Source organism: Chelonoidis abingdonii, chromosome 2 (assembly GCF_003597395.2).
Source record: "Chelonoidis abingdonii isolate Lonesome George chromosome 2, CheloAbing_2.0, whole genome shotgun sequence".
Taxonomy (NCBI): domain Eukaryota; kingdom Metazoa; phylum Chordata; order Testudines; family Testudinidae; genus Chelonoidis; species Chelonoidis abingdonii.
In genome coordinates this window covers 127458204-127475589 of record NC_133770.1, presented here as the reverse complement: position 1 = coordinate 127475589, position 17386 = coordinate 127458204, and the positions used below count along the sequence as shown (strand labels likewise).

Here is a 17386-nt window from a genome sequence, read left to right as displayed (position 1 = left end):
CATTTTCAGCACTTCTGGACATAACTTAAAATCAGAATAAATTGCTTGAGCTATAGCAAAATAGGGTGAGTTATGAACACTTTATTTATGGAAAAGGAAAATAACATTGGAAAGTGCTAGTATTAAAAATAACTGCATCTCTGCTAGCTTGTAAAAATGTACACGTGCATGCACATGTATCTTTATATCTATCCCGCTATATCTATACAGAACAACTCTGAGCTTCACTTAAACAAAGCATATATTTTCAGTTTGTTTAATTTATTTAGGCTTTTTACATCCTAAAAACATAAAGTGAAATTGCAACTACTATCAATTTTATGATTTTCTAAATAATTTATCATTTTTAGTATTTAGGGGGAAATGAACCAAAAACACCATATGGTTGCAGACTAGTCTGTTTTTATTTACAATTAAAGATATAAATTAGTAAAGAAATTTTGTTAAACAACCAAAGATTGTATAACGATTAACGTTTCAAATAAAAACCAGGCAAAATTTATTTACAAAACTTCCAATTTCATTGCAATACAACTTGCATAAATTACTAGAAGCTTTTATATCATTACAAAAATAAATATCAAATTTGTTTCCTCTTTGTAAGTACTCAAGTTCTCCAATCACATCTTTGTTATCTCTACTGTATACATCTTTTACAAATAAATTTTACAATAAATCCTATCACACCTATCGAATATATACCGTGGCAATGAAGTGATCAATTCAAGATATCCTGAGAAAAACAGATCTGTTTTCAAAAGTAACACATACATTGGGGAAACTATACTATACCAGCAAACTCACGTATGTCCAACAAAATTCTGGGTTAATAATTAGAGTCTGTAGATTTAATAGTGCTCTGTGGTCTTCCTTTATACAGTGGCACAAGATGTGATCCGGATTTAGAGATTTGTTCTATATATTAGCTCGGGGAGAGATGATGGCTTGCACACTTTTTTCAAAGCAATTGTGACACCTACCTGTGGACTAAGGAAAAAACCAGATCATCCAAAATCCTTCACTTTTGCACTAACACCATTACATTGTAATAATATAATAATAATAATAATTAATAAAATTGAACTAAAATGCTTACTTTTGTTTTCTTCTCATGAAAATATTAGTTTTAAAAGATCTATAGGATTTTGGTTAGTCTTACACATAGAAAGTTGTAAGGGTGCCATTGTTAACCAGACATAAGACAATTCAGAGATACCATAACCTCCTAGAAAAGCATGCTGAAATCTTGTAATTGTGCTTTTAAAATTTAAATATTTACAATGTACAATTGTAATAATATCTTAACACAAACACCTTATCTTATAACAATTATTAGAAAATTATTTGAAAAAGAGATCTAAAGATATCTATATAAAATTTAAGTATTCCTTTATTTTTGTTTTACATAATGGAAAGGAAACACTAAGTCATATGAAGGGGTTGGGAACCCTCTAAACTGTCTTAGAAAAGAGTATAAAGCAGAGAAGAAAAGCTGTAATAACGGATTTTAAAAAAAGACCAGAAAAGAGCATATTACTTTGTATTTAGACTCTTATGTAATGAAGCAGGAAATTAACGTTAAGCAAGTTTACAGCTGTGCAATATGTCTTGGACCTGATGCCAAATGATCAGTGTAATAGAAAATGTTCTCGCTTACTTGCATTGCTGTGTGATTGCACTTCTATAGGTATGGTTGTACTCCTACTGTGCAGACGTCAGTGGGATCTGTCAAAATATAACCGTCAGTTAGTCACAGGACACAGCCAGCTAACTAGATTATACAGTGTGTGTATGTACCAAAATTCACTTCCACAAAATTCATATCTAAACCATTTAAAACTTCTACATTAATATTTTATAGTTGGCTGCGGTTTGGATAATGGTGTATCAGGTTTTATTATTCCTTTTTAAAATCAATTATATTAATTTATTTTACTAATTTTAAAACTGTATGGGAAAATAGATGTTGTACAGTGGACATAATTTGGTAACTTGGATCACTGTATTTTCTTTAGCTTAAATCGAATAAAACTATATTTAACTCCTTAAAAGTGTAAAAAAAAAAAGTTAGCGTCCTGTTTTACTAAACACAATGCACAAAAGGTAAAGATAGCAGTGTTTTATATATATATATAGGTTCATTTATAAACATTGATTTTTAAAGCAACATATTTAGTCCATTACATTTTTAATCTCCTCTGTTATTTCTTTTTGTTTTCGTTAAATGCAAAAAATGGGGGGGATATTTTTAAATTCCCAGAATATATTGTTGTCTAGCTCCATCCAGCTCCTTTTTCTTAAGTATTGTCGGCATATTTGTCTGCTGCTGGTGGTGGTGTTTGTCCAAATAAGCATTCTTTATCTACAGTGTGTATAGAAGTCATTTTGCCTTTGGGAAGAAAAGAAGCAATCAGTCACCTACCTTTCTTAGACTCATAACTAGAGGGCCTGTAATGTTGTTCTAGCTGGTTAGTGATCGTTTTCAAAGAGTCAGTGCTCTGTTTGTGAACAGAGCTTGTATTTAGTACAGTCTGACTTAGTCCCTCGTTCGAAGCCATTGCTGCGGAGTTATATCTCAGGATCCCCTGGCTCTGGAGTGCGTTAAAGTTCCCATAGTTTGTATAATTGGTATAAAAAGGTGAAGTGTAATAAATGTGCCTTCCTAAGAGAGAAGAGGGAGAGTAGGCGGAGCTGTGCGAAGTAGAAGAGGGGGTTACTGAAGATAACGCCGGTGGCTGACAGCTTTGGCCCACGTTCTGATTTTTAAGGTCCGAGGTGGCTATTTCAGCTAGAGACCAGAGCTTGGGCTTAATGGTCTGTGTCTCGGAAATCCTGTTGTCCAAAGTAGTTTTATTGGAGTTCCTTGAAGCGTCCTCGTGAGGGTGATTAAGGAGGGGGGCTTCCACTCCGGTGAGGGGGGAGGAAGTCACAGACTTAGCGGGAAGGTCTCTCTCTGCTTCATCATCTTCATCCTCGTCGTCCTCGATGTCCTCGTATTTGTCCTTGCAGTCTGATCCGGACTCGCAGAGCGTGTCCCCTACTCGGCAGGGCAACTTCTCCCCATCAGACTCCGCGGAGCAGGAGTGATCCGTGAGCGAGTCAACCTGCAAGCTGATCCCTGCAAGGGCACCAGCCGAACAAACAAGGGCACAGTCAGTTAAATAGACTAAAGAGAGCAGGAGAGAAGCAAGCACAATCATTGCAACCACTGATGGGAAAGCGACGCTTGTAATCAAATCCTTTTATGTATAATTATAATTCTAGGAACACTCCCACCGGCTATCACTACGGCTGCATGAAAGCAGCTTCCTGTATGTGTCCGCACAAAGAACAACAGGCATTATTAACACAAATGCTCTGGCTGGCTGTTTTAGGGGAATGACTCAATGCAGAATTAGATCAATTTAAAAGGTCTTTGCTATCGTTATTTATCAGTTAAAGGTGAAGATTAGGTAGTGAGGATAAACGGCATAGAGGGGTTGGGGCCTGAGTTTAAAATATATCCCGCAGCATCTTGATTATAATTTGGAAAGTAAATGTGCATTTAAATAAATCCTGGCACTTGGGACCTTTCTATCTAGCTATAGTACCATCGTGTTGTGCCTAACCTTCGTCCTCTGCTGAAGTTTCATTGCTTTCCTGCACCTTGTCCGAACTTTCCTCCTTACTTCTTGCCGCATCTCCTTCGTCTTCATCTTCATCTTCGCTTTTGTTGCGGGGAGCCCAAGTCATCTTGTTCTCCTTCTTGAGCCTCCTCCTGGCGTTGGCGAACCAGGTGGAAACCTGGGTGAGGGTCATCTTGGTGATGATGGCCAGCATGATCTTCTCGCCCTTAGTGGGGTAGGGGTTCTTCCTGTGCTCATTTAGCCAGGCCTTCAGGGTGGCGGTTGCATCTCGGGTGGCGTTTTTCCTGTAAGCGGGATCATTCAGCTGGTAAGAGTAAGCAGGACTGCCATACGGATGGTAACTGATAGCCCCGGTCATCCCCGTCGTATGAGCATCGTAAGGAGAGCCCTGGAAAGGGCAAAACAATGGGTTGGCAATTTGTTATTGCTGCTAGTCATTAGTAAGTTGTCAAGGAAAGATCAGTGATTATATTTGCATTTTCCTGGATTGGTATCTGACATTCATATTCTAATAGCAAACAAGGGTACCCAAAGGCCATTAAGATCTTATTTACCTCCCCCCCCAAACCGCACACACTTAAATCGCTGATCTTTTAATCTTCAGTTAATTTTAGATCCTTGTAATTTAATATTTTCCAAAATTATTTCTGAGTCACGCAGACATTTTAAAAAGGCCTTACAGGTTTCTTTCAAAGGTTCAAAAGATGTTTCCTTTTTGCTATAGAATATACAACAGAGCCCCCGTTTAGCAATTCACTGCACTAATGCATTGCAAATCCAACTCGCAAATCAGAAGATATGCACCGTTTCGAATTGTTTAAATGCGATGTAATTAGCATTTTAATTAGCCCTTTAACGTTTGCATTGAGCTTATTTAAGTCTGCGCAATGCAAGAAAAGTTGAAGATACTACTAAGGAAGTTAATAACTTTAAGGACGTTTAAAAATCCTAGAGAAGGGAGAGTTAGGGCCCCAAAATCATCTAATGTTCTTAACAGTCGACAAACACACTTTGCAACTTCCAGCTACTTATCTACTGTTCCTCGACAGGAAAGTCAGCAGGGGCAGATCTTCAGATCTTTCACACTGAATTGAATAAAGACTGCACGACCATTTCTGTTGAAGTATTTTACAACCAGAAAACATTTGGTTTTCTGTCTGTTTATATGGAAATATAACTAACCTTTTTGCCACCCCTTTCTGGAACTAATCGTAACCAATCTGGAGTCTCCGACCTTAAATTCCTGATGTGTGTCTATAAAGCTATAACTATATATATACACAGAGAGAGAGAGAGACACGCAATTTCAAATGCTCCTTTTAAGTAATGACAACACAGTGAACGCTGAAGCTGTGGCCACCACAACCATCTTGGGTATGAGCGAAGCTCGCAGATCGCAAACAGATGCTTCTTTTCATCCCTAAAATCCAGTTAAAACCATTAGCATAAAACGCATTGAAAGTAACTGAAACCGCACCGGGCTCACTTCCCGGAGCTCCACTAAACGTTGGCTTAGAAAAGCAAGAAAAAAGAAATCCTCCCCTCTCCTCCCGCAGCACAAAATGCAGCCACCAAACTGCTTCAGACAATGCGGATTCTTTATGAACGGACCCGCGAGCAAAGGCAGGCTCGGTTTTATGTTCGCAAGCCCCGAGAGCCGCCAGGGTCCGGTCTGAGGTAGTGCCAGGGCCCCCGCTCGCGTCTCCCTTTGCCCCGCTCGGGCACCTCGGGTTTGCACTCTAAGCGTGGTGTTGGGAAAACATAAGCAGGCGGCTGAGTTTGTGCTCAGCACCTGGCTGTGCAGCCCGGGCTCTGTTACGGATGGTGCGTGTGCAGGAGATGGGGGCAGAAGAGGATGAGGATGAGGATGCTAATGAAGAAGGAGAGGATTTTTCTCGGTAGTTACCATGTAGGAAGGGAATCCCGTGGCGGGGTCTGTGGAGTACTGGAGCGGGCTGGTGAAGCCTGTGGCCGCCGCCTGGGCTGTGAAAGCTGCCGATCCCGGGTAAGGGCTGAACGCCGAACCGGACGAAGACCTGGCCAGCTCTTCGCTCCTGGGGGCCGCCAGAGCCGACGCCCCGTACGTCGGGCAGGAGTACAGAGCCAGCGAACCGGGGGGCTGGTAGAGGTAACCCTGAGGATAGGACATGGCTTGCACGGGCGTGCACAGGAGCAGGGAGGGGGCGAGGGTGACCGGCCCTGGCGCTTCTGCTGCTCCTGCTGCTGCTTTCGTGTTCCCTCTCCCCGGATGGCTCTGGGAAGCTGTGCGGAGAATGAGACTTGTCCTACTGGCCCCCCATGCACCCCGGCCAGCACCACAAGGGCGGATCCGCTCAGCAAACTACTCAGGACGAGAAGGGCATGGGGAGAGGGGAGAAGGAGCTGGGTAACGACAAGGGGGGGGAGAGAGAGAAAGCCAGGGAGAGAGGGAGGGAGGGAGCCCGGCTCAGGAAAGTGGCTGCTGCATATGGAGTTCTGCCCGCCAGCCCGCTCCCCCAGCGCTGGCCAGCCTCTATTTTGGGGGAAGTAGAGAGTCTGGAGTGAAGAGTTGAGGGAAGGAGCACTCGAGTTTCTGAGAGACATTGGAAAGCAGAGCTGTCCGTCACAGCGGCTTATCTGCATATTGCGAGGGGCCCGCCCCTTCTCCTTCTCCAGCTCCCCCCGCAGACGGAGGGCGGGAAGCAGGCTTGGTAATGCGTTACAACCACCCTCTCTATCTGACGGCGAGCACACTGCTGAAGCCAAAGGATGATACCACTGCTCAGTTTCTCCCTGCTCAGAGCCACAAACACGCTTGCACACACTCCATTGCAATAGGTACCTATGCTATGCACACACCTTCTATCTTATATATTATCACAGACTTGCGCACAGGGCTTGTTAGTATATCGTGGGAGAGCACAAGTACAAGTATTGCCCTGTGTATAGTGAAAAGACGGGAAGTATACGCATGAATAGACTGAGAAAGCTATACGAGTGTCCGTGTATGGCAACAATAGCTTTCTACTTTGATAACAGTTTTTCACAAGCAGCCAAGCTAAGCTAAATGTTCACATTAAACCCTCCAAGGAAGACTCTTTCAATTTCCATTCTACTTGCTGGTTTTGGCTGCATGAGGGAGAGGCCCAGGTGGCCCTGTGCAGGGGTACAATTCCTCTCTTTGCAGTTCGGAGAGGAAGCCTATCAGAACAAACATTCAGGGTATAATTAACTTCACAAAGAATATAATTTCTGCCCACCACAAACACTGGCAGTTCTACTGTGTACTAGAAAGAAGAGGTTGAGGTGAAGGTATTGGTCTACATTTTCTCAGGCTGACTGATCTTGAGAGACTTGAGAAGTCTGTGGTTAATTGTACACACGATCCTTTGGATCTGGAATTTAACTCTGTTATTAGTATACTATAATTGAGATACAATTCGTTTCTCCTCTCCTCCTTACCTTTCTAAATCAGTACCTTCCCATAAAAACACACCTCATCTACCAAAGGTGTACTGCACTGTATTCAACCCACCTACATATGGATTTCTCCACCAGTCCGCAGTATATCCGTTTATTACTTGCTATATCTCTTGCTTGCATGTACTGTTGGCCCCATGTGTGTGTTCTGAGCTACTCACCCTTACTCACTCGCAATCCATCAGTGAGAGTTTTATTTAAAGAATACAGGATCAGGCCTTGAAGTATTAGTCTAAACTGTGAAATAGTAATTGTTGAAAGTAACCAAATTGTAATGAAATAGTTGTCACCAACAGGCAAAACATTAAAGCCTGAAATAAACTCCTGCACTGGCTCCTGTACACATTAAGCCATGTATTTTGTCCTCGCTGCATCTATGAATGAGCATTTGTCTTTTATTTAACCCATATAGTAGTTTAAAAAGTGCAGTCAGCGTTAAAGTTGAATTCTTTACAAAATACCCCATATCAGTACAGTGGATGGGGGAAATACATCAAACCAAAGTACACTGGGGAATCTATTAGAAACTGACAGGAAGGAAAGATCGCAATAACTGAAGAATTATGGGTTATCGGGCCGCCTATTGTTAATCAATTAAACATGCTGCTAATAAAATAATACACTTTGAGATGCTGATTTAATAATCTTTCTAATACAGGCTCAGTGTGCTCTCCGGGAAACTTGAAGTATTAAAACTACATAGCCAAAGTATATGGATGTGTGTATGTTTTAAGCAACCTATGCTTGTTTATGTTTTTCTTTCCCTGTAGAACCTCCTCCATCTCCGCGCCAATTTTCCCCTCACCTCTGCATCCAGAAGAGATCTGGCCACCCGACACAGAGAATTAATTCCCGTGGCCTATAGGAGATGCAATCCTTAAATAGGAAGGTGAGGGGGAGGAAGTTAACACCAACAAGTATTTCTTATCGTTAAATCTAGATTTTCCATTTCGTGTTAAGAAAGTGATAAACAACCGGTAAACTCAATGCAACAGATTACAGAAATGATGCTTGCTTTCCTACTTGATGACTAATACACATGTATTAAATAACAATGGAAACTGTAAAAGCAAGCGCTTTATATAACACGCATTCATATTTCAAGTTATGTGGCGTAATCGATATCAGGCGATTGCGTCTGAATATTAAAAGTAGGTGTTCGCAGAGCGACTTTTTAAGCATATGCATTTGTTGCTTTGCTTTAGCGCTGCAGCAGTTGGAGATTTGAGAATGAACCTTAATTACAACATTATAAAGTCATACATGAACCTCTATAAGTCAACTTGCATGCATTGCAAAATATAGAATATCTCTGCATTTTTATTTTGTAAGATGAGTCTGTTCTTTCCAACGGGTGACGTAAGTAAGTATTTAAGCGAGCTGATTGCTTTTAATTCATCCTCTTTAATAATTAGTGGTACAATTCAGATTGGGAATTCAATGGCCGTTGTGTTGACATTATAACAGGGGATTAATGCTATTAACTGGGTGTTACAGTTATGACCTGGAAAGAGTGTTTAAACAAATACTATGCTCCCAGGAGGAATTATGTAATTCCGTTCAGAGTATACACATACATAAAAACACATAGGCGCGCGCACACAGACGCACACACATCCTGGATATATAGGTATGTATGTAGAAAATGTAGATGTTGCTTTTGTCTGCAATTGCATTTCTAGCGTTCCTCGGTGCAAAATCTTTTTTATGATTTCATTCGGAAGACTGTAGATCAATAGCACACTCCCCAACAAATATAAAGAGCAACAGATTAAATTTGCAATATTTTCATTGTGCATTCCAAAATACTGTTTTATATGTAAATGAATAATAATTTTGCAATAAGAGATTAATGTGATATAGTATAATCATTTCAAAAGACATTCATGCTTCGGTTTGATTTGTATATTTTGTATAGCTTCAGAAAGGCATGTTTTCACCCACTTCAAGAAGTATGCATTTATTTACAATAAACACTACTCATTTGACTTGGAATATAGAGATCAAACTGCTATTGAGGTCAATGAAATATAATTTGTGATAAAAATCTGAAGTTTTATGTCAATATTGCTTTTGAACAGTGTTTGCGGATTATATCTAAATTTTCCCAATTTATGCTTTTTGATCTGAATATTTTTACCATAGATATCTTTTAATCTACTGTGCTCCTTAACTGAAATCTATTTTTCCTGTTATTAATAAAAACCGTCCAACTTGCACTATTAAACAGTATAACAGTACTACATGCACTTTTTATTGGTAATAACTGTAACAAATTAAGCCGCCTACACAGAGACTTGAAGACTTACACACTGCATATTTATTTGGATATCTATTCATTATCTCATCGTTCGTACCCCTAGATTTTAAGCAACACTCGCATTTGACTTTTTAAATGTAAAGTTTACTTCGGTTATAGTTAATGAACAGCTGACAAAGATTAATGCTTTTCAGGTATTTTTGATACTTGGGAGACAGATTTTGTCATTTTTAGATGCTAACTACCGCTCCTTGCACTCGTGTGAAGTTTCAGGGCGATCAAAAATGAAAGCCAGGACTGTGGGAATGGTGTCCTTCCTAATGTAATGTAAACACGATATATTTGTTCTGTGTAATAACTGACTATATGTGTTTATGCATGGACATGTGTGTTCGGTGGGTATTTACATAGGGCCCAATTCTTTAGTCTTTACTCAGGTGAAAATCCCATTGGTGTGAAGGAGAGATTTGCTTGATTAAGGACTGCACGATCTGCCCAAAATATATGAATACACGTCACACAGATAGTAGCATATATGTTATTTACTCAACCATCATAGTACTGGTCACAGTAACTTTTAAATGGGGCTGCATAGAATCTAGTGGGAGTTTGGGATGCATCACAATGCCTAGCAGAAACGGCTTCCTGTGACATAACAATACAATGGACTGGGAATGTTTCTCCTTTCTTTTATGGAATGTGAGGACGCTATCCTCTCCCTCAGATAAAGTGAAAGAATTGACTATTGTGTGTTAAAATACCAACGACACATTCATATTGTGTAAACGATGTTGTTCAGTTTGCTAATAAAACAAGCAGGGTTAGCTACTCTGTTCTGAACAAGACGCGTTAGGAGAACAATGCAGATAATGAAAAACGATAGGCTGAGCTGAAGGAGTCACTTTGTCAGATCTGCTTTTAGGATTAAAAGGAAGAACTGAGAAAAGAGAGGACGCGGGGACAGAAAAAGAAAGAACTTTTTTCCCATCTCCAGGATAAAATCTTTAGTTCAGGCTGAGTATGGGAGGGGGCGCTGTGGCAATGGATTATCCCCAGTGCTCCAAAACTCTCACAGCATAATTGTTTATGTAAGATTCTTCTTCCCTTGGGTTTCTTTTCATATTTTAGTCATTACTTTTATTAACAATATTATCTAATTGTCGCCCCATGCTACATTCATTAAAAGGAGGAGTATTTGATGAGTTAGATTCTCTCCACTTCTGGTCAAAGCTTTACTTGTCTTCTTTTCTTTTCAGTTCGGTAAGAACGGATATAATAATTAGAATGTTTCAATATACACTGAAAGAATAACATATTCTACTTAGTTTTATATCTGGGATAAGTGCTGTGAATTTGACCGACTTTCTGAAAATATTTTTTATTTACAAAAAGGAAAAACAATACAGTGCTGTATTTCCGTGCAGGGTCTTGTAATTTTAAAAGCTAAATGAAAAATTTTGTTCTTATGAAAACTCATATTTGTTTATTTCGACTGAGAAAGGATTTTTCTTTCCCATTTTTGGACATTATTTGTTGTGCGTTGTTCTATAAGTAATGCAGATCTTTAAAAAGCAGAAGCGATATTTCGAAAATTGAAACAGTTTCACTTAAACCCCCAAATTTTATTAAATGTCTTAGAAATTTCTGCTTAGTGCAAAATACGCAGTTTTCTGCGTAAGGGGACATAAGAAAAAGAGATGCATTCAAAACGCTTCATTGAGCCTCATGTTTTCACCTGGAAGCAAGGCAAGATTATTAAGAGAGAGAAAACAAGTGTTCAAGCCACAGGTAGGATATTTCCTTTTCATTTAAAAAGTAAATCAATTCAATATGTTTTACAAAGTGCTTTTTTGACTCTCAGTAAATTTTCAAAGAATATCTTCAGTGGAGATGCAGCCAGTGTATCACTCATTTTCTCCATATCCCGAATTTTCTCCTGTACCATGCATATGTTTATCCACCAGATATCTCATAAAGAATGACAACATGCTTGCTTTTTTGTAAACAAATATAATATCTATTTTTACTCCGGTGTTTGCAGAAGATTGCGGCGTGTATTAATGTGCTTGCAAGGTGCATTGCAGTTCTTGAGTTATATAAAAAACTGCACCGGATGAACTGCCTCCCTTAGCGTCTTGTCTTGGAAATATCTTGGACGTGGCTGCAATTGATTTATTTATGGAAAAGTTTAAAAAAAAAACTTGCCCGAAATAATTGCAATATTGAACATGGCAGGTAAGGAAGGAGCAGTCTTTCTTTAGAGAAAGTTCGGGTTTGCAGTTGCTGCAGGGGAAATTAGTCTATGTAAGAGTAAGCCCTTACCACCGCTTGTGACCATTACTCTGCAGCTGAAGGAAGAGGCTTTCTCCCATCCCCCACCTCCACAGCCTCTGGAGCCAGTCAGTCATCCTTGCCTCTGGATTTTGTACTCAGCCAACATTTATTGAAAAGATCGCTTCAGAGTTAGTGTGAGATCTAATCCCTTCAACGCCTGGTAAACTTTTAAAGTGGTTGATAGAGTAAAGGAAAAGTGGACACTTTAATTGAAATGGACAGAGCTGTTTTATGTTAAGGACTCTCAGAGAATTCTTCTATCAGAGGAGCTTGCAATGACTACAGTGTTAATTACACTTAACTGGTCGGGTGTTTTCGGGGAATATTTCTAGGTAGACTCCTTGGAATGCTTTAGTTAATGTGTTTGCATAGAAACACAGTTCCTCTAATAGTTCTTCCCCGGAGCTATGCAGGGCATGTGGAAAGAGACGAAATTCGTGTCAGATTAAAAGTGCTTCTTCCTGTAATTTCCATCATCTGTTTTATCATGGCTTTTAACACTAGAGAGCACCTGTTCACCTGGGATGTGCATTTCTCTCTTTAATTAATTTATGGAATATATATGTCTCTGTGCGCATGTATACCCATATAGCTATCAACATATATTCCCCACCCCCAAAAAACTGTTAAAATGCATTTACAGCTTTAGAGTATATATCAGTAATGTATGGGTAAAAATACATAAAATTAGAGAGATGTTGTAATTATCCCAGAAATAAGTATTATAATCCCAGAAAATGTATGCCCTGAGTGATGCCATGAGGGTAATAGAAAAATTAAACTATCTATAAAAATCAGTTTAATGAAATCGGTGTCCATAAAAACTAAAATGGCTTAATAATAATGGTGTGATTATGTAATAATATGTCACTAGAGGACGCAGATAAGGTTGTTTTGGTGGCTTAACAGTTCTTTTCCCATAACTTAATATATTTCAATTTCTTTTAAGTTAAAAAAGTTTTAACTTTTAATTTCTTGGGTTTGTAATTCTTGGTATTGGGATAATTACAACAGTCTCGGGTTTTATTTATTTAATTAATTAATTTGCTTTCAGATTACTGATATATACTCTCAAACTTAATTTTTGTTTTGTTTAGTGATTTAATTGTATTTTAATTAACATTTTCATGCATAAACACACACACACACAGAAAAGAAACCCAATGAAAATGTTTCTCTGTGGCAGATCTATTGAGCTGGAGATGTGTAGTATAAACTGTAAGTCATTAAAAATGAAACAAACAAAAAGAGATTTAACTTTCAAGGCCACATTTATTGGTGTGCTTTAACTGCTTCACCCTGTTCTGGAACAAGACAGAATAGCCAGAACAGACTGGCCAGTGAAGCCAAGTTTACAGCTGCTTTGCATCACTGGAGCAATACAAAGGTGTCAGAGCATATTGGTGTATCTAGTTCTTAATTTATCAGCATATAGCCACAGAATTGTTAAGACAGTGTCAGTTGGAGCAAATACAGTGGCAGCTGGCAGCCAAATAACTTACCAATGAGAAATCTAGACATATATGCAGTCCCCCTCATGCCACAGATTCATTTCAGCCAACAGAATTGCAGTATGCAAATCAGCTGAAGAGAAGGGTGTTGATTGACTGAACTCCCTCTGATGTCAAAATGCTTCCACTTAAGAATGACCTGAACTATTGACCTGGTTTTATTTGCCTATACTCATAATCATTAGCTACAGTAATCATTAATAATTTAATTTCCTCAGACATAGTTGAAATTCTATGTATAAACTAAGTTTTAACCATACAGGAAGTTTGGAGAGTCTGTACTGCTTCATCATTAAAATGATTTGGGATAAATAAAAATCTGATAGTGCTTAATTTCATAAAGAATGCATTTTTTATTTAATTTTAGCCCATTAATTAATTAACAGATTGTCATAAATTCTCAGAAAATCCATTCTCTAGTCCTACACTCAAAATGTGAGTGGTGAAAGTTTGGGGAAGATACACTGTATTCTAACCAAAAGAAGTTGAATTCCTGCTTTAAGTGCAAAACTTAATTTAGCTTTAATGATAGGCTCACACATGACTAATAGTTCTATAATATGTATTTATTGGGAAACTGCTGAATCATTGATGTTCCCAGAAAGCTTGGGGTCTTGATTCTTTCTCCCATCCTTTAAAACATCCATATGAAACCACTGGGGGGATTTTTGAGATGGCGTGGTGTCAGACACCAGAAATATGCAGACAATACCAAGTTCTGCTTCTTCTTTACCTTTTACACAGATAGCACCAATTCCTAACTAAGCCAATTTTGTCTTAGATCAGCACCTATATGAAAGAAAATTGGCTGAAGTGAATCCAGGCAAGATGGAGATGATGTTAGTGAGAAGAGAGAAACTCTGGAGAGCTATTGACCTCCATCACATCACACTGTGAGAAGTCCACAGTCTTGGATCCCATTTCATTCCTCATTGCCTGTGGATGCTGAAAACAAAAGCAAAACTCCCTCTTCCCTTCTTCCAGCTGAGATTGGCTTGAAGGCTGTGGTTTGATCTGCCAGATTGTGAAATGGTCACATGGCCATCCCAACCTACCCATCATGGTGATGGAAAATGGACATGCAGCCCTAGCAACGAGTGAAGAGGAATCACCACCAGAGGAGGAGGAGAAGCCGTGTACCCCCAAGGCTGGAAGGATCACAGCCACCACTCTCAGGAAGAAACCTAGGATACTAGTCGTTGGTGACTCTCTTCTGAGGGGGACAGAGGCACCCATCTGTTGCCCTGACATGGCATCCCGGGAGGTATGCTGCCTGCCATGGGCCCTTTATGGAGGGATTGTCGAGGATCATCCAGCCCTCTGACTACTACCTCATGCTACTCATCCATGTGGGCACGAATGATACTGCGAGATATGACCCTCAGAAGATCGGAAGTGACTACAGGGCTCTGGGAGTAAGGGTGAGGGAGCTGGGAGTTCAGATGGTGTTTTCTTTGATCCTTCCGGTCAAGGGTAGAGGCCCAGGCAGAGACAGATGCATCCTGGAGGTGAACGCCTGACTGCGAAGATGGTGTCTCCAGGAGGTCTTCAGCTTCTTTGATCATGGGATGCTATTCCAGGAAGAAGGACTGCTAACCAGAAATAGGGTCTACCTATCAAGGAAGGGGAATAGCATATTTGGCTACAGACTGGCTAACCTAGTGAGGAGGGCTTTCAACTAGGTTCGAAGGGGGCAGGTGACCAAAGCCCACAGATAAGTTAAGAACATGGAGACCTGGGAGAAGGTTTGGAATTTGAGGGGAGCATCGGCTGTTATAGCAGGGATAAAGGCGAGACAAGACAGAACTTGGGGTGGGTTGGAATCAAATCAGTATCTTAAATGTCTTCATACTAATGTAAAAGGTATGGGGACTAAGCAGGAAGAACTCAAAATTCTAGTAAATAAACACAACTATGATATAGTTGGCATCACAGAGACCTGGTGGGATAATACGCATGACTGGTATATTGGTATAGAAGGGTATAGCTTGCTCAGAAAGGACCAGCAGGGAAAAAAGGGAGGAGATGTTGCCTTATATGTTAAAAATGTATGCACTTGGGCTGAGATTGAGATGGAAATAGGAGGCAGACTTGTTGAAAGTCTCTGGGTAGGTATAAAAGGAGTAAAAAACCAAGGGTGATGTCCTGGTAGGAGTCTACTACAGACCACCCAACCAAGAAGAAGAGGTGGATCAGGCTTTTTTTAAACAGCTACAAAATCATCCAAAGCACAGGATTTGGTGGTGATGGGGGACTTCAATTACCCAGACATCTGATGGGAAAATAACACAGCAGGGCACAGATTATCCAACAGGTCTTGGAATGTATTGGAGACAATTTTTTATTTCAAAAGTTGGAGAAAGCTACTAGGGGGGAGACTGTTCTAGATTTGATTTTGACAGATAGAGAGGAACTGCTTGATAATTTGAAAGTGTAAGGCAGCTTGGGTGAAAGTGATCGTGAAATGGTAGAGTTCATGATTCTAAGGAACGGTAGCAGGGAGAACAGCACCATAAAGACAATGGATTTCAAGAAAGCAGAGTTTAGCAAACTCAGGGAGTTGGTAGGTAAGATCCCCTGGGAAGCAAGTTTAAGGGGAAAAACAATAGAAAACACTTGGCAGTTTTTCAAAGAGACATTATTAAGGGCACAAGAGGAAACTATCCCACTGCATAGGAAAGATAGGAGGTATGTGAAGAGACCACCCTGGCTTAACCAGGAGATACTCAATGATCTAAAAATCAAAAAAGAGTTCTACAGAAAGTGGAAACTAGGTCAAATTACAAAGGATGAATATAAACAAATAACACAAGTAAGTAGGGACAAAATTAGAATGGCCGAGGCACAAAATGAGATCAAACTAGCCAGAGACATAAACAGTAACAAGAAAACATCGTACAAATACATTAGGAACAAGAGGAAGACCATGGACATGGTAGGACTGTTACTCAATGATGGGGGGAAATAATAACAGAAAATGTGGAAATGGCAGAGGTGCTTAATGACTTCTTTGTTTTGGTTTTCATTAAGAAGGTTGGTGGTGATTGGATGACTAACGTAATGAAAATGCAGTAGGATCACAAGAGGCTAAAATAGGGAAAGAACAAGTTAAAAATTACTTAGACAAATTAGATGTCTTCAAGTCACCAGGGCCTGATGAAAGGCATCCTAGAATACTCAAAGAGCTGACTGATGAGATATCTGAGCCACTAGCAATTATCTTTAAGAAGCAATGGAATTTGGGAGAGATTTGAAAAGACTGGAAAAAGGCAAATATAGTGCCCATCTATAAAAAGGGAAATAAGGATGCTCCGGGGAATTATAGACTAGTCAGCTTAACTTCTGTACCCGAAAAGATAATGGAACAAATAATTAAGCAATCAATTTGCAGACATCTAGAAGATAATAAGGTGATAAGTAACAGTCAGCATGGATTTGTCAAAAGCAAATCATTTCAAACCAACCTGATAGCTTTCTTTGACAGAGTAACTAGCCTTGTGGATAGGGAGGAAGTAGTAGATGTGGAATATCTTGACTTTAGTAAAGCTTTTGATACTATCTCACATGACCTTATCATAAACAAACTAGGGAAATGCAACCTAGATAGAGCTACTATAAGGTGGGGTGCATAACTGGTTGGAAAATCATTCCCAGAGAGTAGTTATCAGTGGTTCACAGTCATGGTGGAAGGACATAACGAGTGAGGTCCCACAGGGATCAGTTCTGGGTCTGGTTCTGTTTAATATCTTCATCAATGATTTAGATAATGGCTTACAGAGTACTCTTATAAAGTTTGGGACGAGCTTGGGATAATACAAAGCTGGGACGGGAAGCAAGTGCTTTGGAGAATAGGATTAAAATTCAAAATTATTTGAACAAACTGGTGAAATGGTCTGAAGTGAATAGAATGAAATTCAATAAGGACAAATGCAAAGTACTCCATTTAGGAAGGAATAATCAGTTCTACACATACATAATGAGAATTGACTGCCTAGGAAGGAGTACTGTGGAAAGGGATTTGGGGGTTATAGTGAACCACAAGCTAAAATGAATCAACAGTGTACCGCTGTTGCATAAAAAGTGAACGTCATTCTGGGATGTATTAGCAGGAGTGTTGTAAGCAAAAGACGAGAAGTAATTCTTCTGCTCTACTCCAATCTGATTAGGCCTCAACTGGAGTATTGTGTCCAGTTCTG

The 17386-nt window shown here is 39.6% G+C and overlaps 1 protein-coding gene across 1 annotated transcript; it reads right to left on the bottom strand.

Annotated features, from left to right (window-relative positions):
- Positions 1–481: 481 nt before the first annotated feature.
- On the bottom strand, positions 482–6129 carry IRX2 (iroquois homeobox 2). Its single transcript, XM_032773039.1, has 5 exons — positions 5533–6129; positions 3609–4014; positions 2423–3118; positions 1658–1725; positions 482–987 (listed from the first exon to the last, which is right to left on the bottom strand). Exons 1-4 carry the CDS (start codon positions 5773–5775, stop codon positions 1682–1684), a joined length of 1389 nt encoding a protein of 462 aa, XP_032628930.1. The 5' UTR covers positions 5776–6129; the 3' UTR covers positions 482–987; positions 1658–1681.
- Between the last annotated feature and the right edge of the window lie 11257 nt (positions 6130–17386).